The sequence below is a fragment of the Homalodisca vitripennis genome, chromosome 2 (genome assembly GCF_021130785.1).
Source record: "Homalodisca vitripennis isolate AUS2020 chromosome 2, UT_GWSS_2.1, whole genome shotgun sequence".
In the NCBI taxonomy this organism is placed as follows: domain Eukaryota; kingdom Metazoa; phylum Arthropoda; class Insecta; order Hemiptera; family Cicadellidae; genus Homalodisca; species Homalodisca vitripennis.
The window spans coordinates 204881147-204906381 of NC_060208.1; the positions used below are offsets into that span (position 1 = coordinate 204881147).

Consider the following 25235-nt stretch of genomic DNA (forward strand, 5'->3'; position numbering starts at 1 on the left):
TTTCTACCTGACCAGTTTTGATTTGTTAACTTTAAAAAGGTTTCATCTCGTGAGAGTTCCAATAAAGCACGAGTTTGGAAATATAAACACACTAAGAATCCATAAAAAGTGAAACATGAAAAAAAAAAATAAATAAAAATTTATGCAGCTATCTGGTAAGCTTCTTTTGGCCTTCATAAAGAGTTGGACACTTTTGTATTCAAACAATTTTACACCACTGTAATGGTATTTTAACATATTCATCAACAAATTGAAAACATGCTCTAATTTTTTTCGAACTAAAAGAAACGTGAAGTAATATTCTTATGTCACACCTTTTTGGCTTCCAATAACAGAATCTTGCTCAGGAATGATGAATTCATCTCGCAGACGTTAATCTTTAACATAATGCTTTCAAGAAGACGAAGCCTCTCCTAGATGTTCAACCCTTTGAATTCTTAAATCTCCCGTTTTGGTTTCGGTTCATTGAATCCTACTTTGTCGCAATTCTGAATTGTGGTATTTAGATTGACAGAACACTGTTCTTCACGACAGGTCGCATAAAGTAACAATCTGTCCACGTTTCTTATGTAAATAAGTCCAAAGAAGCCCCTCAAAAGCTCGTATGGCCTCTTTGTTATCCTACCAACTCTTGGATGACAAAGAATAGGTGAATCTCCTGCTAAAGCAACTTATGTTCTAGCAGATGACAGCCTTCTCCCTTTTGGGAGTAAAATATCACCGAGACAATCGGCCGAATCCGTTCCTCATTCGAGATGCTCGATTTTGTGGAACGCCATTCTGTGTGATATATAAACCCAAGACCCATTCACGCCATTCGGTTCGTTAATGGGCATAGTAGGAGGCGGGCCTTTAGTTCCACGCTTGCCTTTTGCAGACCTAGATTATCGTTGGGCCTCATATGATCACTCGAAATGAATATCTGGCATTGTTGCATCAGGGGTTTCATCAACAGTATTACATTTCATAGATTGGAAGTCTATTTTTCAATTTCCCCGCCTAAATAAATTTCTTAAGCTTTAAATAAAGTGTGTTATTACATTTCGGCTTCTTGGATCTCCATCAAATCTTAAATTCCTAAATGTCCCTTATTCAATTTCGTAGCTTTGCACTTAATCTATGTTTGTTGGTTTGTTCTAGGGGCTGCCACTTCATTTACAGATTGACACCTACGAAGACACCAGGGAAGGCCCTGTCTTCCATAGAGGCTACTGTCAGATCAAGGTCTTTTGTGATAAGGTAAGTTCAATACAAGATAAGCAAATATTTTTTATAAATTACGTCACAAAAATTATTTACCAATTATTTAAAATAGCTCTTATAAAGATCCCAAAACAAGTTTACTGTTTCTGTTTCGATTTTAACAACACTTAAGGAAATCTAAAGGTTTTAAGTTGAAGTTGAAATATGTTTGTAAGCAATTCCGAGACATGCTCTTGAACCTCGCAGACGGAATAGAACTAGCGGTAAAATTCCGTAAGAAGTGTCATTGACATTGTCATGGAATAGAGATGTACTGGGGTAATCACTAAAATTACAGATTTTAATAGAAGAGTCAATGAATTTGCTATTCATGGGCCACGATGGAATGCGCCTATTAGATCTGTAATAAGCGTAATCAAACGGATAGATAAAACTAATCACGGATCCCACTTCGTGTCAACAACAATTACGGGAGGAAACACGGCGTCTGCAGCGACAGCGCCTATCGCCGATAATTCCACCTCGGGCTGGCAAGGGCTTCCATTTAATTCTACGTTTATTTTTAATCAAGGTGTTTGCTTCGATTGACCGTGTGGCGCTACGATCCCTCCTTCAGCAGCAGCTCCCGCCAGAGCTTGCATGCCTCCCGCCACTAGCATTACCCGGGTCGAAATTGTGGGCCCCGCATTAGGCTCGGCAAATCTGAAATTACACCCGGGGCCGGACGGGGTGGTAACGACGATGGCCGATAGCGGATATCGCAGGAAGCGATGATTAGCGGTGAGCGTCTACTGGACGACTTTACAGTTTCATTTTAATTACGGTCTCTCCCGATAACTCTGAATCAAACCAAATAATAACCTCTGCCTCTCTCGTAGGGCCTGCAGGATGCATTAAAGTTTACGACCTCAGTCGGGTGCGTGCACCTGCTGCCTCTGTGGGAACCTCACCACCTGTGACGTGGTGCCCTCGAATTGGGTCGATCTAGCCGGTGTCTTGGCATTCGCGTCCGTGACAAACATTCTGCGCTTTCCTGCAAGAGCTCTGTATGCAGTGAGCCAGCCTTTCAGTAGGTGTGCCCAAGATAGGCCGATCCTATATTTTAGATGTCTTATGGAGAAAGTTAATTTATTCACGTAGTTACTGTAGCTGAATGTCTGGGAATTAATGTTGTAAAGCATAGTCAAGAGGTCAAAACACTATCTCTTCGGCTTTTATTTAGTTCTCTAAGCAAGTCCAGGGTCACTAGGGTGAGAGATATGACGATATTTAGTTCGCAGTCAACATCGATTTGCTCAAAAGTGATCATTACTCTTTCAGATGCACGCGGAGGGTACCCAAATGCCTTTAGGGTTTGCTGAAATTTCCAGCTTTGCTCATGTAAACATATTGGAACTTTTAAGAAAATTTCTGATTTGGAATTACTTAATTTTATTTAAACACTAATTTAACATGTTTTAAATTCTAGTTTGTAAAGTTTAAACTGTGTTTACAGAGGCATTGAACATTCGTGTTAACTTTTGTTGTAAATCCATCAGAAACTTAACAAACATATAACAGTAATTTTGATAATTACTGCAACAATTTAATTGTTGACCATTTTTCTCAGCACTGTTTTTGTGGCTTCGATACCAGTTTTCCCTTCTATAAGATTTCAATACGGCCCAAAGACTCATACAGATGACATACCATCATCTCCTTTACCAATGGGGACAAATTATTGACTTTCGCATCCTATTTTGTTGTGTTTGTTTTTTTATTGTAAAAGAGCTGATGAGTGAGTGAGCTGAGGAGTGGAAGAAGTTATTTTATAACGGTTGTAAGAACCCAATGTTGAAGTTATAGGCAAATAACGCATAACCTGGTTTTACGCAGCCGTTGAGATTAACGTTACGCATGGGTCGTTATTCACAGGCAGTGCGCATGCGCAAACGATGTCCCGATGATCAGCGCATGCGCTGTGTCGGTGTCTTGGCTATCGCGGCGGCCCGACGATGGTGGCGGAGACACGATTGATTCCAATGGAAGTTTGACGCGGATGATCGTTATTTTGTGCGCCATTTGCATAGTTAACGAACCTCGGGCTAATCCGCCATTGAGCTGTAATTACTGGCCAAATTGCTCCACCGCAGATTGATTATTTTTCACGACCGCTTGCAGTTTGAATACACAGTGGCGTTTAACCTCCGCCATCTTGCCTTTAACCGTCCTATTTTGGTGAAATCGCTTTGGAAAGCATGTCGTCGATTAAAATTTGCACACAAGCTTTCTCGCTTTATTTGGTATGAAGATTTAGAACAAGATGCGCTTACAAGTTTAAATTATCTACTTGTATTTTGCATGTTTTTTTTGTTTGACACAGTTTAATTAGGTAATAGTAAAGTATAATAACGTAGCAGTTGGGTAAAATGAATCTCAACTAAAAATAAGTGTTATTATTAAAATCCAAACAGGAAATTTGGAGAGGCTTTTGAGTTTGCTACACTGAGATCATAGCTTTGTTCTCTACGTACAAAGTTAACCCTTAAACCACTATTGTCTCTTTGGTTTTAGGATTTTCAATACATTTGCGGCTTTATGAGTGAATGAAAAATAAATTCTAGATTTGTGTTAAATAGTTATTGTAAATGTTTTGTTTGTTTTTATCGAAATTGGTCAAAATGAGGAAATTAGATATTGTTCGAAAATCTGACAGTAACTTTTTTAAACGGGAAATATTTTACATGTTCGCTATTTTAACCGAAAATAAAGGACTACAGTTTTTGAAGGCGTAACTTTTCTCTTTAGGAAAGATACACCAAAATCACATTCCTTAGCCGGATATCGCCCTGATAACTCGTCAGATCCCTCTGTGAGCTTGCAGCTGCAGCCGCCAAGGGGGTCCTACTCTGTATTCCTGCAGCGTGACGGTCGCATGCGGTCCACGTACAGTAGTTCTGTCTTTCGGCCCTCGCAGATCAAAGTAATTGAGATTCTATCTTGAATTTAGATTACCGCATTAAATATTACCTCCATTTAGACGGTAGAAAATGCGTGTATTTATTATAGTATGAATATGAAGGTTATAAAGAAGGCCGTGGTTGCGCGCGGCTCGCTTGCTACACCAATTAAGGAGGCTTCGGTTATTGTTTTATTACCTCTGTGTGTTGCCATATACAAACTCACTAGGCGATTTATTGCAGGTATTTTGCCGCCATCTTTTTACAGTCGAGCCAAATAATAAGCCGTCCGTATACCGCCATCCTTGTCTATTTTACAGCGGACATTTCTACTTAACATTTATGTGACTCGACCATTACCCTATCTATACATGTCTCGCGGGTTTTATTGCGGCTTGTTGCTTTAATGTTCTTGTACGTTATAAAATGTAAGGTGGATACACCGCAGAACCTTTCACTTCGGCCGTTTCGCGGTTAAAATACCGTAAATAAAGATCAACGCTCGAGATATCGGTGATAACGTTTCTTCCGTTGAATTGAACAGATGTTATGTCGGAATAAATCAGAACAACTCGAAAGTCAAAGTGAAGAGTTGTTCAATTTGTTGATCCCAATCTGAATAGTCCACCTTTAGTGAACTATATTGCCTTTCTCCATCCTATATGTAAACGAACAGGTCAAACTCTTATTCCTAAGTTCAAACATTATAGTCGAATAGCAACGATGATTACTCGTAAAGTAGCAGTCTTGGATTGGGGAGAAATTTTAGGATTCGCTCTTTGGGAATATCAATGATCCAACATTTTAACGTTTGTAACATTGTCATTTCATCTAGCACTGTTACTTGATGTGAAACTTCAGTCTTTGGGCATGGAATCCTTATATATTTGATTTTCCCCCGCAGTTTGACCGAGGATTACAATTAAAGTTTTTAAAGTCATATGAACCTTAGCTGATGGATCAAAGATGCCTAACAAAGCTGTAAGTGCAGGTGCCGGGTTAGGGTTCATACTTATATCATAGTGTCGGAGCCATTATTGTGTGATCAACAACCACATATCATTACTATTTCTCTCCATATGTTCCTCTATACTTCCTTAACGTCTCAGGATGGAAATGGCAGTGGAAGGAAAGGTCTCTCAATCTCTTGCCCAGGTGCACTCCAATCTCCTTATCTCCAGACATCGAAACCATCTCAACCCTCTCCTTATATACGGCGCGCCGGGGCCTATGTTTTCTCCTCGTTTCAGTTTTGGTATCTAGACACATAAAAATATTTGGGCCCGAAGTGGTCGAGTCGCCGACCGGCCTGGTGGTCTGTCACATGTTTTATGCATACCGTCCCGCCAAATCCGCCGTGGGGGGCGGAGCTTCTCCCTACATCGCCGTGCCATTGGTCCACCAAAACTATCCTGCAATTATACACACCCGTTACCCCCTTGCTGAATCACTCGCCTTCCGCTCGCCTCGTTATTACCACCCGTATGTTCGCGAAATGCATTTAAATAAATTAGTAAGCTCGAAGAACTCGCTTTTAGCGCTGATTGGTTGCAGTTAAAAAGGTCAAATGGTCGCAATGAAGAGGCCGATTACGTCGAAAGAGGTCTTAACTCTTCATTCGGTTTTTGCAACGGAAACATAAGCATGTAAAGAAACGTATGGCGTCAGTGGTCTCGATGGTTCAGTAATTTGAGACAAAGAAATTATTTTTAAATTACAATAATTAATTTTCCAACCTGGGAGTAATGCAAATCTAGTAAATCATAGGTTTGATCCCAAGGTATAGCCTTCATGTATGAATGGCCTCAGCTTGTTGCAGAACGCTAATTTATATTCCTGTAAGGGTTAAACTCGGCGTTCCTCAAGGGTGCGTCATTGCTCCATTCTTTTTCCCGTTCCGAAATCACACTCGGTTCACAAGACGTGTCATTCATACGTATTCCTAACGTATACGGCTGTGAATCACGAACTCTTCTGAATAACAATGCCCAATCCCGGTGATTTATGGAAGTGACTCATAGTAATAGTAAAATACGCAAATTGTACAACAAAACGGCAATAAATCTTGATTATTGTGATTGTCGACGCGGAGGCGGCACGTGGGCGTAGAGACGCAATTGTGTTGTTCTAGCCTTTCCACAGAACAACTTGCGCATACAGATATTTAGACTTTCAGGAAATCCGTGAAAGCCGCCCACGTCGTGAATATAAAATAATTTAAAACCCTTGACAACTCACGCGTGATGTGAAGGTACACACGAGTTCGCAACGCAGGACAGTCCGGTTGTCACATATCGGACGCGATCCGGTTGTCGCGTATCGTAGACTATCAATCATTAGAGTCAAAATTGCCCATTATCCTCCTTGTTGACATATGCTGCAGCTCTCAGAGATGCTGAACGCAATTTGACACGATTGGGTACTTATGAGTTACGTCAGTGTTTGCACAGAAATTACGAATTTTGTGGTTGACAAGTCGACGAAATTCGCTGATGGGTAAACGCCAATCGATGGCAATACTAAACCCAGTCATCGGATAGCACTGTCTTGAGTTGTTTTCGTGAGACTTTGATGCGTTTATCTTTCCTTCCACTATTGTTATCCTTTAACGCTGGCAATTTTCGCTCCTGTTGCTGCTACTTTAGAGAGGTACAAACGTTTTATAACGCGTTGTACTATGAGTGATGCAGCTAGAGCTTCAACAGCCGACCCAAACCCGCCGCCATCTTGGCCTCTGAATGCCGAGCCTGGGCACGGAATGGTGGCTGCGCCTGCGCGTATCACCGGTTATTATCAATTATATGCCGATCTTCCCATCTCCAGACACATGCATTAGTGCTGTTATTAAAATTAAATTACAATGTTTAATTCATTGGCTTTACATAATGGGCCTGCCAATCGGAAATCTCTTCTGGACCGTTCGGTAGAGGATGGACCTGGTTGCATTTCAAAGAGGAATCAAAGAGCAGTATTCTATACTTTGGTCAAATATAACAATGGCACGCCCTCCCCCCCCCCAGATAGTGGAATCTCTTTCCCCTAATTGTAAATCAATGCTTTTAATAGGATCAGTGGTAATATTGGAGTAACTGAGTAACTGTCATATCTCAAAGAGATGAAAGTAAACGGTGATTCCATTGTTCAATTATTTTTCTTCTGCGGCCTTTACGATACAGGTTGTTGACCACGGTAATAAAACCGCTCTTGATCTCCACCAGGTAATAAAGATTAATTATTTTATGTGTTTACCGCGTGTCAATTATCGTTTGGCGAGAAATCGCCGATTGCGCCTCCGCCGAGCCGCGCCGCGCCGCCGCCGATGAGGCGGGAAAGTCCGGCGGATAATTGCGCTTTCTCCGGGCAGGAAGTAAGGCCTCGCCCGCGACCCGGGGTCAGTCACTGATAGCCCTTATCAGCTTCAACACCTGCTGCAGCTGCCTACCACTCTGCTTATTAGGCACGCGGAGTTTTCACGGGTGTTGGAATTGAAAAGTATGTACGGAGGAGGAAAGGAGCTGGCAATTTTATTGTAGGGAGGTGTAAAATGCCTCCCTGTCAGCTGTAAAGTCTCGACCCGAATCATGCCAACGAGGCATCCCCGCAGACGGGTATCGAGTGAAGGAAAGACTCAAAGGAACGCGGAGGTCCGATAGGGTACAAAGTGCCTTTCCATTCTTGTGCGGGCCCGATGACAACAATAACGGAGGACGTCTCAACCTTTGACCCCGAGTTAACCGGTGACCCGCGAGCTCGGGAGAAGTGACGTCACGGACGAGGGTCGTGGGGTCGAGCCCGCGCCTGGACATCGCTCATCAGTCGCTAAACAATCCCCATTCAGAAACTTTTCAATGGAGTGTCTTGTCTAACTTATTGCGCTCTCTCCGTGGTGTGCTGATTGCGTATGCGGTGAATCAGGCGATAGGAGGTATTAATTATTTATCGACATTGACGTGAACCCGGGAAATAGCATGATTGAGGACGAATAATGAACTATTGACGCTCTCAAGTGATTTGAGTGGAAGTAGGACTTCAGTCGTTTATCATATATCCGTCTTTCATATAAAGTCTAACATCCACCTGTTCACATAGAGCAATACAACCCACAATTTTCGTCACGTCGTTTAATCAGATAGATACAAATAACTATAAAACCAATAATTAATCATTTTCATAACTCTAATAAAATAAAATTATGCTTATTTCTTAAGTGTCTTTATAATTTTCTTCATTAATAATAAGAAAATAATAATACTAAGTATAAACAATGTTAGGTTTATCTTAAGCTAAAGCCCATTCCGTAGTCAAAACTCATGTTTGTTCCTTACACCAGAGCGCAGAAGATGCAAAAAATTTTTTTTAATAAATGAATTTTTAAAAGCACAGTACCTTAAAGCTTACTAAACTGTGCCGAAAGAGTACTAAACTAAAGGCTCCCAATATATTGTTATAATTTTAGTTTCTTCGTTACTTTATAATTTGGCTTTTGAACTACCATTATTTAGAAACATTAAATAAAAAAACTAGAGCGAACACGGAAATTTTTAATTTGAAAAGTTCTAGAAAAATATCGTCGTCAAAGGCATAAGCCCTTGGTTGCAAAAAAATTATGAAGTGAAGAAAAAGATAGTTGTACATTAGGCAGGCACCGATCATATGTTGCAAATGAGGCAGTCACGTTGTTGCAGATTAGGCAGGCACAGACCGGCAATACGGCACAATCACGGTACATTACAGCCGCAACCGATCACGAGAGCCTTGACCGCAAGACAGGCAGGCATTCCTTCCTGTCTCACCAGGAATGGACAGAGTAATCAACAAACCGTTAAGTTGCGATTCGGCTCCGAGTTTTTCAATTAGTTCAGAGAACTGCATCAGTTTGGGTTATCGGACTTTGGTCATCCGGATAATCCGCTTTGGTCCTCAAAAGAGTAACAACTAAAAAGATATTAACAACTGTGTCTGTTTTTTGGACGACTTGGATAATTGTCTGCCCTATTAAGTTAATAATCCTATCTTTCCTTCCTTTATCTTACAAACACATTACTTACGGAACAATTCGTAAGCATAATTATACCGACTAGCTACTGTAGTTGTAATGCTGTAGGCATTGGTAGATGTCAGTGTAATACTATTTTGAAAAAAAAGTGTTTACTACAACTTTGTACTGTATTATCTGGATTTATTGGTGTCCGGTCCAGCTTATCAATCCGGATAATCGAGGTTCTACTGTATTTAAATGTTCTCTGACCAACTAAATGTGTAGGGAGCCGAGCGTAAGACGAGAGACGAAGAGAGACGCGCGGCCAAGAGGAAGATGACTGCCACTGGTCGGATAATCGAGGTTCTACTGTATTTAAATGTTCTCTGACCAACTAAATGTGTAGGGAGCCGAGCGTAAGACGAGAGACGAAGAGAGACGCGCGGCCAAGAGGAAGATGACTGCCACTGGTCGCAAGAAGATGGACGAACTGTATCATCCTGCCTGCGACCGGTCGGAGTTCTATCACATGCAGGATCTCGCAAAGCCGCCCGTCCTCTTCTCGCCAGCTGAGGACATCGATAAGGTAGGAATTAATGTCTTACTAACTAAACAAGAAGTTATACTAAATAATATGTCCCTAATTTCATTTTTATACTTTACAATTTCTAATCGATTGAAAAAAACAGTCAGGTCTGACAAATATTAGATTGCATATTACAAATGTGGTATATAATATGGTAGTTTTGTATATAGAAACATTATTTGGCTATTCTTTACTATTACAACAGAAATAATAAGTAATTAATTGTGAATACGTTAAATATATGTTTCCATATAATATATAATTTTAAATTTATCCTAATTAAAGTGTGGATGTAAACACACCTAGAATTGAAATATGCAGTTTTCAACAAATCAGCATCAGTTAATGTGCAGGCCAGATCTCCATTAAACATGTTAAAGTTGTGTTTCCTTATATGTTTTATCTTAATACAAGTATTATGTAGTTAATTGTGTGTACAGTTTTTTTAATAAATCTAGAAAAATGGGTAAAAAAATGAAATTAGATAGATTTCAAATAAATTTCGAGGAGATTTTTTGTTTATTCTTTGCTCATGACCCTCAGAATCCAAACTCCGCTTTGTACAGTTTCGTATATAATTTGGATGAGTTCGTTAACCAGTCTTAAACCTTAAAAGTTTCAAATGGCAGTCATTCACATTAGGGCAAAACTTTTATCTCAAGTATTTCACAAAGTAGACAAAATTAATGCTTTTCATGAAATTTTATCAATATTTTTTCAGGTTCAAGATAGTGTCTGTTTAGACTTATAGAAGTATAGAATTTAACATAATTTCGGATTAACTTTAAGTAAATAAAGCGACCTTATTACAAAGAATTTGTATGGTTGTCAAAATTTTTTCAAGTAAGGTTTCAAGACTATGGACTTCCTAAATGTTTGAAAATGTTATGATTTTATTAAGGGTTATTGCCCCATCAGTGTTATACGAATGAAACATCTAAAGCAATAATGCATCTTCAGTTTGACATGTTGAGATGACAGCCTCATGTAAAATTAACCTTTCTTCAGACTGAGCCGGAAGGGATATTTAATTTTGATATCGGTTTCAGCTGACGTCAATGGAACTCCAAGGCTTCTATGGACATGAGACTGACACCTCTAGGTAAGTGTTGCAATTGTAATATTAAATTTTCATGATTAAGTAACTCTCATTTTGCATATAGAATAAATTTAGAAATAGCGCAATAAAACTTGCACTTGTGTAGCTTGAAAACACTATGGACTGTTGAGAATGTTCTCTTTTAATATGTCTATATTTTGCTAAGTTTAGGTTGGTATAATGATTTCTTAACACAACCTATGTTGATATTGCAGTCTGTCCAATGGTGAAGCTGGTTCTCTGAAGCATACCTCCCCATTCCTACTGCACTCTGGTGGGAAAGGTCCGTCCACGCCTACGCTCAAATTCCACAATCACTTTCCTCCAGACACGCTAAGGTTAGTATTCATATCACTGATAGAGGTCAGAGGTTCGTTATTGAAAGTTGGGAAATTTTAGTGTAAATGTTCAGAAAGTATGAAAAGTATGTTCACAAAAGTCAATTTGTTTCTTGATCTCCTAATTAAAAATTTATTTGATTTCTTAGCCTTTTAACTTAATCAGTTTTTTTATTTTTACTGTCAGTTTATTATTTTGTAATATACATTATATTTTTTTTATCTATGTTTCACTATTACTCTTGACACAAAGAAGGTAACTAACACCACTACGTTAGTTAAGTCTTTCTATTAACCTCACAAATTTCCATATCACCAGTACAAAGGTACTGATATTTAGGGTGTAAATACATGTGAGCGTAATTTGTATAGTGACAAAAAGGATTTGGATGGAGCGTTGACGACAGATGGCACTGTGTTTTCCAGCCCGCCGCTCAAAAGGCCCAAGATGGTACCTCCACTCAATGAGAGGGTGATGCTCTACGTGCGACAGGACGCAGAGGATGTGTACACTCCCTTGCATGTCGCACCCCCCACCACCACAGGCCTGCTCAATGCGGTAAATATCTTACGTCATGTAAACCAAACACTACAGTGGATTAGCTACTGTTGTTGTTTTTGAATAATTGAATTTCAAATTTTTTTTAGTTTGAATATTTTGTCAAAAGTGACTTGTTTGTAATATAACTTTTTGTTTTTGTGGCCACTTTTATTTTCACACACAAACTAGAATTAGTGTGAGTGGTAAAGTAAACTATTTGTGTAAGTTATAGTTATTATTTTGTACGATCTCGTTAATTATTTGTTACGTACTGACAGAAATAAAAATATATATGCTTTTGTAAAACTGTAACTAAGTGAACCTTTGCCTGTCAGATGAGTACTTATTTATGTTTCAAATTATCTTAAATATACTTTAAAACTACCTCTTAATTGAAAATCAACTCAATTTCATATAAAACGTAAACTTTCAGAAAGGTTTTGAAATCTTAATAAATGTTTTAAATATTGTTACTCTTTATGGAAATAGAAATAATATTCCAATACTTATAGAGTTATATTTTACATGAACCAACACATTTTTCAGTTAAATATTTAAAATGAATTGACTGCTTATTTGAATAGTTCTAAATAAAATTAGAAACAAAATAAACTCATAAACTGCATACTTAATGTTTTTATTATGACATATTAAATTGTAAACACTATTAATTATGAATTTTAAATATTGTGTCCTTATTTTTGGATTTTTATGTATCTATATTATCTTTTTTCTGATTGTGAATTGAAAACGTATAAGATGAACCAGATATAAATTTAGTAAACATTATGTGGAATGACGAATGCTGTTGGTTTGAACAATTAAACTGATATTATTCATGTTCTATTTGATACTAACCTAAGACAGTGAGTGATGTATCTAGTTGTACATTTTGAGGTGGGAGAATGCATGTAACCATGGTTAATGTTATCTGTGATGTTGTGCAAGTACACCGATAGTTTTTTAACCCGGTTGTTGGCAACTGGCCCAGGTTGTTTGTTGTAGTTTTGGCCAGATTGTTGCTTTCACTGCTTCGGTTGTCGGTAAGTCAGCGACAGCTTCGCTTCAAACTGCATGTTGGTGCCACTAACCATTTAGCATGTCAAAGTTCATCCGGAAAATTAAAATGTCAATCACATAAAGTCATTTCCAAAGTGCAAAAGTCTCGTGCGAAACTGAAAGAGAAATTAAAAAGCTATCGGTCTACTTAATTAAATGCTAACAAAACGAAGTATTAATTTTGTCTTCCTTATTTTCCAGATTGAGAATAAGTACAAAATTTCTACTTCAAGCATAAGTAACTTGTATCGAAAAAACAAAAAAGGGTAAGTCAGTTTTGTTTTTACCAATCACTTTCACCCTTTAGTAGCTCATGTTCTTCACCTTTAAACTAGGCAGGAATGACCTAAGTTGTAGAATTGCACTACCAACTCTTTTCACGTTTCCTTGCAACATCTCGTCCATTTCAGCTCTGCTTTGCTTAGATCGGACTCACCACTCACCACAATACAAGAGTACATGACAATGCTGTACATATAAAATCTACCATTTATATATTTACACCCGTAGATATGTAGTTTTCACAGGGTAGGTAATTCGAATTTATTTAATTTTTGTGTTATTTATAGAGGTTAAGGTTTCCACAAGGTACTAATAAAACAGTTGTAACATCGTTAGGTAGTATCCTAAAAATTACGCACTAACTTCACTTAGAATATCAAGGAAAAGGTTAAATTGCATGTGTTTAAAACCGGCAGGGGAAAATCATAACATTGGATCATTCTGGGACTAACAGACATTTTCCTCTCAGGAAACTATAACTGCTTTGAAGAAATTCAAGTTTACGTATTCAACGGCTATAAAAGCCGAGTCACAATAATGTAGGTGTTGAAACGCTGGGTGGACATTAAAATGATAAGCTAAAGCAGCAACTGTGAATTCATTTGTATTTTAATAATGTTGAAGTATGAAGAAACTATTCGATGTAACACTATGGTGGTTACCAGGGAATGTCAATGGAATTAATCTATTTCTGTGAGATAAATTGTTTTTATGATGTAATCGTTAGTTTGTCGATTCACTGCACAAAGCACTAACAACCGATTGTTACTTGACTGTTCCAGGATTATAGCCAAAATTGATGATGAAATGCTCAAGTATTACTGCAACGAAGACATGTTTTTATTAGAAGTTCGACAATCCGACGAGAGTGAAGATCTCCTGGATATTCTGTTGGTAGAACTGATGGATCATTAGCGTACTGTCGCTAGTTTCTCGTCTCAAGTCTTTCGTCACATCACCATGACAGTGTATATAGTCAATAAACTGTTGCTGTTATATATTATTACAAAGTGTTATGTACATTTGTTATATTTTTTGTTATCGCTGAGCTGTGGGACTCTGGTGATATCTAGCGATGTCGGATGTCATGGGAAATCAGTGCAAATTTAGTGCTAATACTCGAGAATCTTGCCATTTAGTCGTCGGTTATAGATTTGACATAGTCGTTAATACTCGGTACTTGTCGACGGTTGTACTCGTTAGGTTATATATGATCTCAATCAAAATGAAACAAGCCATAACCTGCAGGGACCTGCAGGGTTGTAACCAATCAAAATGTTGCATAGTCAGAGGGGAAAGGTCTGTGCTCAATACTTTTGTTGTTGTTGTCTCTATTTTAGCCCACGGGATTTTACCGTGTTCTAGATCCAAGTGATTCCCTCGATAGAATTTCTGTGAACTACAAAACTCGTAGTTTTGTAATTTTGTAAAGATATATGTAAGTAAAATTCTTCTATTAATTCATTGGTTCAATGTAATGCGTTACGTTACACTTTGAGATCTTGTTTTATGATATTGAAATATTGTGATAATGAAAAGTTAAGTCACCAATATTGTTAGTTTGGTTGTTGTGTTGCAATTTCTTGAAATACACATGTTCTTGCTACTTCTAGCCGATTTATTATGAAAATAAATTCTCTAGCGTGCAAGAGCACTTTAAGCCAGTTTAATTTGTTTGCCAGTATTATGTCTATCAAAAGTCTTTGTTCTAAAGTTCACAAAATACTTTACGTCATTATTGTAATATAATGTATATATTCAAAACCGTCGCTTTTTATTGTTTTACTTTTATGTTATGGTTAATATTTTCTATTTCACTTATTAAAGTCTAGTGATTTATTGAAGTTTTCAATAATGGTTGAGTTTATGATGTACCTGAAAAGAGGCTTCTCTACAGTGTAATGGGAGTAAGATGAGCCCCTCTCCGGCTCATCTTACTCCCATCGCCCTGTAGTCGAGGTTGTTTTGAAAATAACAATAAAGAGTGCCTAAATATACTCAAGCCTTAGTAATTAGCGGTCTGCTAATTTGATCAAGTCCCCATTGTAAGATATAGTCCTGTCTATTTATTTACAAAGATTTTATTTAGTAGTTATTGGGAATCATATGTTATTTCCCAATGAGCGCTGTAGTTTTAAGTCAAGTTTTTATGTTAAGGTTTATTTTTTAATTTACAGATTTTTGTAACATGTAACAATACAAAGCAATATTTTACATAGATGTATTTATGTTGAAAATGTATCATAAATTATATCAGCCATCTGATATTAGTAATAATTTAAATATGAAATGTATTTAAGTCATTTAGAAAAAGAATTTGTCCAAACTATTTTATTTTTTAAGATTTTTGAATAACTGTATAGACAATTTTATATTTTTACACAAAACCATGGGGTTACATAAATATAGAAAAAGCAATTCAAGACTTTTTTTGTTAGTTTTCTTTTTTACAACTATAGGCCTACAAACTGCATTATAATAAATATGAGAAAACAAATTGAAAACTAAGTTTTTTACAAAGCTGTAATGTATTTAAGTGAAGATGTCTAAGAACTTTTGTAGACTGAAAATTGAATTTAAAATAATTTTTAAATTTTTATGTATGTAGTAGGGTCAAATGAAGATGCAAAAATTTGAAATATGTAATAAAAATACAAAGTCGTAATTCATTTGGATACTTATTCATTGTTAAGGTTTGGTCATACCCTTTTCCTAATTTTCACACATTGAACAAATTTTTCTTAATTTCTTCTCCTAAAAGAGTGAAAAATATATAATCTGTACATAGTGCCTCTATGAACTTGTGTAATTCTTATTAAAATTTTTCCCTAGTGGAAAAATGAAAATTTTTGCAATTTTTTATATGATACTCATTTGAACCTCTATTTACAAAAGACAGATAAAATACACTATTATTTTTTTTGCATTAGACATCCTTACTTTAACAATTAATTATACAATTGTTTATCAACAGTTCAATTTGTTATTCCAACAAAATATCTATTTATATGAAATGTTATTTAACTTACGATCTCAGTTACGTAGTCTCTCTATTCTTTACAATAATAATTTTCAAAAAATTAAAATCAAAATACATTTAATTAATATGCAATCAATTGCCATATTTGTACATAATGTTAGTAAATAAAATTCAATAGTAGAGTCATATTTTATGTTAGGTTAGTTTTAGATTTTTTATGTAAGTTATACAATTTATTGCGTACTGAAAACATCAATTTTACAAAATTAAAAAATCTTTCTACACAAACTTTTTTAGAATTATAATTTATACAATTTTTAACTAAGCAAAATGGAAGCATTACCTTATAAAGCATGCAAGCTGAAAATACAAATACATTTCTCCATAGTTATAAAAATTAAAACAGTACAAATATCTGAAAAAGTAGTATTTTACGTACTATAAGATTTATTATATCTCACAAACAACTGTCAGAGTGCCAATACTTATATTATTTCAATAATTTATAAAATTATAGACAATACAAGTATTATAAATCTTAAGAATGTAATACATATACAAATGTATATTTTTTACAATGCAGGTTAAACCTACTTGACAAAGGACATAGTTTACAAGAACATCCATTAAGTTTTTGAGTAAGTGTTCAATAACAGCAAATCTTGGATGCAGCAGTGTATTAACCTATCTGTTAATTTGGTTTCATAATTTTACATTTTATTTGCTTTATTTATAACAACAGTTCATCAGCTTTATTTCAAAAATATTTTGTCTAACTTGACTATTTTTTAAGGTTGTTATTTTTTACTTTTTTTAATTGACGTTATAAAAGTGTAGTGCGATTGTAGAAGGTGGTATAAATTTTCCTGTTTTGTTAACTACTAAAATATATGCGTGACTTGTGTTCAAATATCTGGAAATATGAGTGGAATGAAGGATGTGCCTTGTAGTACACCTTGCCATCAATAATTTAAATATAAACAGATTAAAGTAAGAGCATATTCGTTAGACCTCCAGAAGACCAAAACCTTCTCACACCGCCAAAAAGACAGTGTATATGTTTATTTAAAATAACGTTTTAATTTATTAACAATTATGCTAACTTGATTTGCATTGCTGTATTTCCACCCAACACGGACAAATAATTCAGGTTCAATATTAGACAGGTTCTATTTTCTTTATATTTTAAATTTGAAAACTGGAATTTTTTAAAGTAACTATAAAATCATTAAAAATAAGTATAGTTTTTTTATAAATGATATAACACATATTAATAAAACATATTTTTAGCAAACGAAAATAATACTACATAAACGAAATAATGACTATTAGATTAAGATCAAATATACGTATTATTTTGAATCATAACCTCAAAATTACATTTTATATTACAATAATGTTCTGTATGTCTAATATAACTGTGATAATTACACAAAAAGCTAAAATGCTCAATTAAATGGTCCATTCACCACTATTTAACATATTAGTTTCTATAAATTTAAAACTGACTTACCAAATAAAGTTGCTCTCACATTTACAAGACATTAATGGTATCAGCTTGTAAACTGTAGCCTCCATAATTGCTTACGATGTAAAACAATTTTATTCTTTGTCAGAAATTAATTGTATTCAATGTTTTATATGTTAAACAAAACAAGTTTTAAATTATTTTTATTAATTTATGTTGATTACTTTTATTGGGCTAGGCTATATTATAAGCTGACAGATTTAATACAGCAAACTTGTGGTCAATAGCTCAACTCGTGGCAGCTAAACTTGTGGTGAATAGCTCAACTTGTGGCAGTACAACTTGCTCAATCGTTTTCATTGACACAATAGTAATATAGATCATTATACCTGAGTGGCTGTATTAAATCTCTCAACCGTAAATATACTTGTCTTTGAAAGACTGCAGTTTACTTATTAATTTTACTATATAATAGCTTACCATAAGCTCCAATGAAACGAGTTTGGACAACTTTCGTATTAAAAAGAAATTGTAACTGTGGCAACCAACCCATAGGGAATTGTCTGTGCTTAATTAATTCTTCCATCTAATATAAATACGGACTATCGATTATTGTTGAAGTCAAGTCTAGTTGTACAATTTGCTCAATGTGTTACGCAGTTATCTGTACACATGTATAAAGTGCCATTCTGGTGAGAGTTGACGTGAGTGTGTAATATAAAGTATGCGAGTTGCACTACTTCAGTATTATATAGAGCGGTTTTATTTTGATACGTTTGAAGCAAAACAAAAATGCCAATTGTTAATATTAGTTTCATTATGTTTTCTGCCAAGCAGTGCCCATTACTTAATTTTGCTTCTCAGTGTGTACGAGAATGTAATTTTTTATCAGTTTTGTAAATATTAATACATAAATACATTTATTTTATAAAATAAGACATTGTGTTTTGATACGAAATCCTGTGTAATTCACATTATTTAAGGTTTTCAACGTATACCATCAAAAGTACCTGTTTTTGATCTTGTACTTTAAGCAGATCAAATACGAGACGTGTTCAGAAAGTAAGTACAGTTAAAAAAAAAATAAGTAAAACAGTATTTTCAACTCAATTTTATTTCTAAATGAAAGCCCAAACCTTAAACTATACTTCAACATAGTTCCCACCGATGTTCAAACACTTGTCATAGCGGTTGATCAATTTGTCTATATCCTCTATGTTGAAGGTTCCTGCCAACGCATGTAGCCACGATTCCATGGCAGTTTTCACTTCATTGTCGATTTCAAAGCGCTGGTCGCCTAGCTCACGCTTCATGTGCAGGAACAAGTGGTAGTCAGACGGTGCCAAGCCTGCGCTGTAGGGCAGGTGATCGAACTGCTCCCAACGAAATTGTCAAACCAACATTTGAGAGTCAGCGGTGTGGGGCTGGGCATTGTCACGAAACAACACAATTCCGTTACTGAGCATTCCTTTGTTTGTTTTGAATTACCCGCCTTAGATTTATTAAGGTTTTGCAATACCTTGCCGCATTAATGGTTTCACCTTTAGGGAGAAAATCAATCAGCAAAACACCTTTCTGATCCCAAAAGACAGTGTACATGATTTTTTGTGCAGACATTGTCGTCTTGAAAGTTTGTTTTCTTCAGGGATTGCGTGTGTTGCCATTCCATTGACTGCTGTTTGGATTCCGGTGTGACATGACGGACTCAAGCTTTGTCTCCTGTCATAATTTTGTTTAAAAAATCCTCACCATCGTCACTGTACCGCGGGAGAAAAGTCAAAAGCACTTCCGAGTCTCTTGGTTATGTGCATGTCAGTGAGTATTTTTGGAACCCATCGGGAACACAGCTTGCGATAACAATTTTGTACAAAAGAGTGCGTGCAATTTGTTAGAAATCATCTGCGTTGTCGTAGTGAAACGTCCGTTTCTCTTGGTTTTGTTAAATGCCCTTACCAGATCATCGGTGACTAGAGAAGGCCAACCGCTCCGATTCTCATAATGCACATTTGTTCGACCGCCATTGAACATTCTAACCCACTTTCTTCACTCATCATGTCTTCCCCCTAAACATCTCGAAGTTGACGATAAATTTCAGCCAGTTTCACATTCCTTATTACAGAACGAATCTCACAATTGTTGGGATCACTAATTATCTTAATCATTTTAAACGTTGAGAGAAATATGAAAACACAACGTAATGGTGTGAGTCGTTAGCCAGTGAACAAGGACGACTAGTGTGCATGTGCGGAACACCGATTGCAGCACTACAGCAGCAGTAGAATGAAACGGTACTTACTTTCTGAACACGCCTCGTATCAGATAATGTATTTAGCTACCTAGTCTCAACAAGTAGAAAAAAATAATTACAGAACGTTTTTTCAACTTGTAAGTCAACATATGGTAAGGGTCCCTATGGCCAGTGACTGCAAGTTAGTTCCTCCTTCTTGTGTCATAGCGATGGTATAACCTGTTCTGCATTTTTTCCTCATGTAAGTACAGTACATGGCTCATAAGCTATCAGTCCTGCCACTGCCATGACTCCATACTCGTGAGAGGGCACCCTTCCATTACGACCGAAGTTCAAATTGAAGATCCAGCAGATCGATACCAGCATTTAAGAAGGTCCTGACCCTGACATAAATTGTCAAAGGGACACAAATTCTACCCTTACAATACTTAGTAATACTTAACTTTATCAGGAATTAAATAAAATACAAATATGACTGAAGGGTTTAGTTTTGTGAGGCGATTTTGCAGGAGTTTGACGAGAACAATACTTTAACTTTGCAGCTATGTTTTCCCTGGCGATGAAACTTCAATTGTCAAACTTTCTGTATTTAGTAAACATTACCCACACTGGATGGTTAAAGGCCAAACGCAACAGCCACATAAATTAAATGATTGGGCAGACATTTTGAGAAATTCAACTGTTAGATCTTTATATTTGATGACAAACGATGTTATTCCAGGGATACATGTGTTAACGTTTACAATCTTGCTTGAACTTTCTTAGATTAGCCATTTCTAGGAGGATGTGTAGCTCGATGTAGTGGACACCAAAGCTGCAAACCTTCATGAATTATGAAGAAGGTCTAAGACACCTGCTAACGTATCACACCAAAAATGTTAGCAAATGTGAGACAGAATCCAGGAGCTTCATTTCTGGTAAAATTCAATGATACCGGAAGCTTTTTTGAGCATATAATCTAAGGCTCCTTTCATTCACAAGGAGATCGTTATTTATTATGAAGGTCAACTACCACGGCTGGCGGCTCTTTTGTAATATTTTGGTGGATAGGAAGCAATGGTAAAAGCCACATCAATACCACAAAGATTTCATTCACTTTCAAACTCTCTTCAGTTTTTTTTGTAAACCACTAAAGCCACCGTTTTTTATACTGAGATCAGCTTGCAATACAAGGCATTTTTATTTATTCATACACAGCACAAGAATATAAATTAATGGTGTCGTAGGTAGATATAAAACATTTCCCATAACTAAACTACAGAACTAATTCCACTACATTATCATTTCTAATCATCGTAAAAATATCTATTCATTGAAAATAATGGTTTTGAAATCATGTAACTATAAAGAAGTAACTATTAAGATTTTTTTAGTTTTTACACAATTTTGAAGTGAATTTGCAAATTGTTTTGTTTAGTTAAAAGGATCATCTGATAAATGTAAAGGTTATAGTCATTATATAGCTATCTCTGTTTTGTAAAATTGGAAATTAATTTAAATTCTTCCAGAGGAGGCTCTATAAAATCTGATGCTAAAAGATATGTAAGACTGGATGTGATCAAAACAAAAATTGCTAATGTATCCAGATTACAAAATTGTCTTAATTGGTATATAGCAAACACACTCAAGATACTTAAAATGCCACATTTTAAACTTGTTAGTCTAAATTTAGTGTGTTAACCATATGTAAACCATGCCATTTTTATTAACTACTTCCATTTCCCCTAGATGTTTTTATTGAATTCTTGCATTCATTGGCTTTAGTTATATACTGAATAGAATTAGTTTTATAAAAATGTAATAACCAATAATTGTGATAAGATAAAAACAAATTTTAACTTTACTAAAATTTTTGACTGCAGATGCTTATTTTTATTTCTGATTTTTAAAATATTATTATTGTCTACATGAAGGAAAATATTATCAAACAATTTATAAGGAAAAATTCAGGTAATCTCTTTATACAAGGAAGAAACAACATTGGTCTTAAAATACAGCCCTGTGGAACTCTTTTTTTGATTAAACTCACTTTAGATTTGGACATAAACAAGCTAATTATGAATATTGACATAGCCGATTTCAACAAATTGCTACCTATCCTCAAAGTAAAAAAATATTTGAGTGTAATACAGAATACAGAAAGCTTTATTCATAAACATCAAGTTTAGAACAGGTTTCAAATACAAAATAATATAAATGAAAAATCAATACAATGTAATGGAAATCAATTGCCTTTAGTTTGTTTGTTTTGTTTAGTTAGTAAGTTTTTAACAGTTGTTGCGGACTATTTGCATGTGGTCAAGGAAATTCACTGATTGTGTAAATTGATTTCTTCACAAGCCAGGAATACAGTCCTTTTTTTAGATTTTTTTTTCAATTGTCTTGAGCTCTATAGGTAAAAAAGCATTTATATAGTCTAGCTCCAGCATATGAGGGTTTTCTTTGCGAACAGAGCGGTCTTGTGAGCAGGTAAGTTGTAGTCAAGTCCATGTCTTGTGGTTTCGACCATGACGATTGTTTCTTGGTAAGTTTAACTTTAGCAGCAAGCATGATGACTTCAAGTATGTAAAGAGAGATGTGATGGTCAGTAAATCTAGGTTTTTGTATGCATCTCTGCAGCTGTCCCGTGGTGCAATGTCAGCCATTATTCTTACTGCCCGTTTCTGAAGAACCATGACTTGTTGAAGGTTGTTGTTTGAGGATGCTCCCCATAATTACAATTCCATATCGGGCCCTACTTTCAAATATTGCATGATAAGCTGTTCAGGTGGCTTCTGGGGTACTTACAGATTTTATTCTTCTTAGGGCAAACACTGCTTGTGAGCTGATGACACAAAGTAATCAATATGAAAGCTCCAGGAGAGAGAGAGTCATCTAATGTCAGTCCAAGATGTTTTGTGTAGCAAGAAATTTCAAAGTCATGTGGGATTGTAATTTTGTCCTTGTTTTTTCCAAATATTGAGTTTTTGATTCATTGAAAAACTAGGTCGTTTTCTAAGCAATATTGATGGGGCCATGCTAACGGAAATGAAAGTGTCAATTTCAAGAAGCTCTGTCGATTTGTGAGAGGTGGTCCAGAACAGTGTCATCTGCATACATGACTGGGTAGCAGTATGTGTCAATTATAATTTGGTAAGTCACTGGTAAACTAAGATAAAGAAAACAGGGCCCAGCACCGAACCTTGAGGAACACCCCGAGTCATGGTTAGTGGTGGGGACGTTGCTGTTTTTGGTTATTCCATTAGTTGTGTGCTTTATTGTCACTATTTGTTTCCGGTCGCTTAAGTAGCTCTTAAACCATTGTAGTGCCGTCACCTTAATGCCAAAAGAACTTATTTTAGCCAAGACCAAATGATGATCCAAACAGTCAAACGCTTTACTTAAGTCAAGAAAAGTAGTGGTGACATTGTTTCCTTCTTCAATGTTATTGATTATGTGCTCTATTAAATCAATAAGGGCAGTTGTGGTGGATCTTCCAGCTAGAAAACCATGTTGTCTTTCTGTAAGAAGATTATTGGTTGTAAATGGTTTAGGAGCCTTTTCAGTACAATTTTTTTCTAATACTTTTGAAAATTTTGACACGGGATATAGGCCTGAAGTTCTGTAGCTCATGTTTGCTACCTTTTTTATGTAAAGGGTAGACTTTAGATAATTTCATTTTTTAAGGGAAGATTCCCTGAGTCAAAGACTTGTTTATTAAATTACTCAGCAGATGGCAAAGTTCGTAACTGCATGTTTTAAACCATCCTTGATGAAACTTCACCTGCTCCTGCAGAAGAGGAAGATTTTAAAGACTGAATAATTTTGAGCACCTTCATCTGGGTTTGTCAACTGAAAAGTAGTTAAATAAACAGTCGGTTTTGTCAGATATGTTTAAATTAGTGGGTCCTGTTTGGAGGGTTGTTATTTTTAGTGTTTCTTCAGCAATCGATGTAAAGTATTCATTAAAAAGTCTTACTATTTGGTCAATATTGCTTATAGTGCCATCCCCCATGTTTAGCTCCCATGTACTGGTCTCTGACTGTTTTTTGGATGCCCGTTCACTGTTGATCACGTCCCAGATGGCTTTGGTTTTATTGCTATTTGTATTTATATGATCTTCATTTGCCATCCTCCTAAGGTCTCTTAGTTTTAAGTCATAGGCCTTTTTATTTTGGATGAAATCTAGTTTATCTTCTGGCTTGTTACTTTTAACATATTTTTCTTGTGCCATCATAAATAGTTTTCTTACTTCTTCAGCTTCATGGTAAGATATATTTTTAAATTTCAGACATTTATGCTTGCACCTTGATGTTTTTAAGGGACATGTTATATCAAGAGCTGACGTAAAGGTGCGATCAATTCTGAATAACTTTCCTCAGCTTGAGGTTCCTGGTAAAGCCTTTCCCAGGTTTTGTAGTGCAAGTAATTCCTTTAGACTTGAGAGGTTCTTTGCATTTAGATGTTCTCCTTGTCAATGTTGTTAGTTTTTTGAGTAGAGTTAGAATATTTAATTTGGTGAGTTGTCCTGTGTGGTCAGAGAGGCCCGAGCAGAGTATGTCAACTTTAAGGCTGTTATGGTCAAGGTTGGTGCAGACCACGTCAATGGATGAACTAGAACTGCTGGAGATTCTCGTTGGTGGGAGTTTCAGTCTAGTTATCTCGTACGAAGCAAGGAAGTCATCAAGTCATCATGTAAGCCCTTGAATTTCAACATTTAAAAGTTTATCCAATAACATATTATATTGTGAAACACTGATGAATAATTTATCATGTCCATAAACATTCCAGTCACTTTTTCCCCTTGATCTATTGAATTAATAATAGAACCAACATACAATTTATGGCAGCTGTGATAGGTGTAAGTAACAGATCTGAAAGAGAGCGGTTCATAATCAAAAAGGCCATTATTCTCAAAATGTACAACTTAACTTCATCTAGGCTATAAACCTTTCAGTGTTCACATCGGTAACTCACACATAACAACATATAAATACAATTAAAGCGCGCACAGCAGAATCACAATGAAGTGTACACGGTCTAAAAGGTCAGATCGGTTAGGTTGGTAGCACTGTGAGAGCAGGAGTAGGCTGCCATGTCAAATTTAAAGTCCTATTTACCTCAACGCATATTGGAAGCACATGCCACCAGCGCAATGGTTAAAAATACAATTGGATAAATTTACAACAACCTGCCGTTGTTATTTGCAGAATCGCTCTTTTGTAAACGAAAGATCTCATTTAGTTCAATGAATGTACTTAGAAATTACGGTAGTAGACCACTGCGGTCTGGTATTGTGAATAAAGAGAGCTTAAGCAGTGACGTATGTAAAATATTATTTCAGAGGGTGCATGACACACTGGGAGATTAGGGGGTATAACATAAACTCAAAACAAGAGCTTGGGGGGATCTTCCCCTCAAAAAATAGTTGACTTTTAAAACCTCATGATTGTGATTGGACGTACTTATAAAGGGTGATTCGGGTAGTGTTACCAGCATTTTCTGATTAATTAATTGTACGATAAACATAAAAAA

At 36.0% G+C, this 25235-nt stretch overlaps 1 protein-coding gene across 8 annotated transcripts in view; it reads left to right on the forward strand.

Moving 5' to 3' along the window:
- LOC124355304 (protein grainyhead) overlaps positions 1 to 25235 on the forward strand; it is a 299632-nt gene that overhangs the window by 270626 nt on the left and 3771 nt on the right. For 3 of the 8 annotated variants that reach the window (XM_046806387.1, XM_046806385.1, XM_046806390.1), the window contains 7 exons: positions 1141 to 1239; positions 9527 to 9706; positions 10756 to 10808; positions 11021 to 11143; positions 11516 to 11702; positions 12945 to 13009; positions 13808 to 14679. In XM_046806387.1, coding sequence (XP_046662343.1) covers positions 1141 to 1239; positions 9527 to 9706; positions 10756 to 10808; positions 11021 to 11143; positions 11516 to 11702; positions 12945 to 13009; positions 13808 to 13940 — 840 coding nt within the window. In that variant the 3' untranslated portion in view covers positions 13941 to 14679. Of the gene's footprint in view, positions 1 to 1140; positions 1240 to 9405; positions 9470 to 9526; positions 9707 to 10755; positions 10809 to 11020; positions 11144 to 11515; positions 11703 to 12944; positions 13010 to 13807; positions 14680 to 25235 lie in introns of those variants that run through there. The other 5 variants (XM_046806386.1, XM_046806388.1, XM_046806389.1 and 2 more) reach the window with 5 other exon arrangements.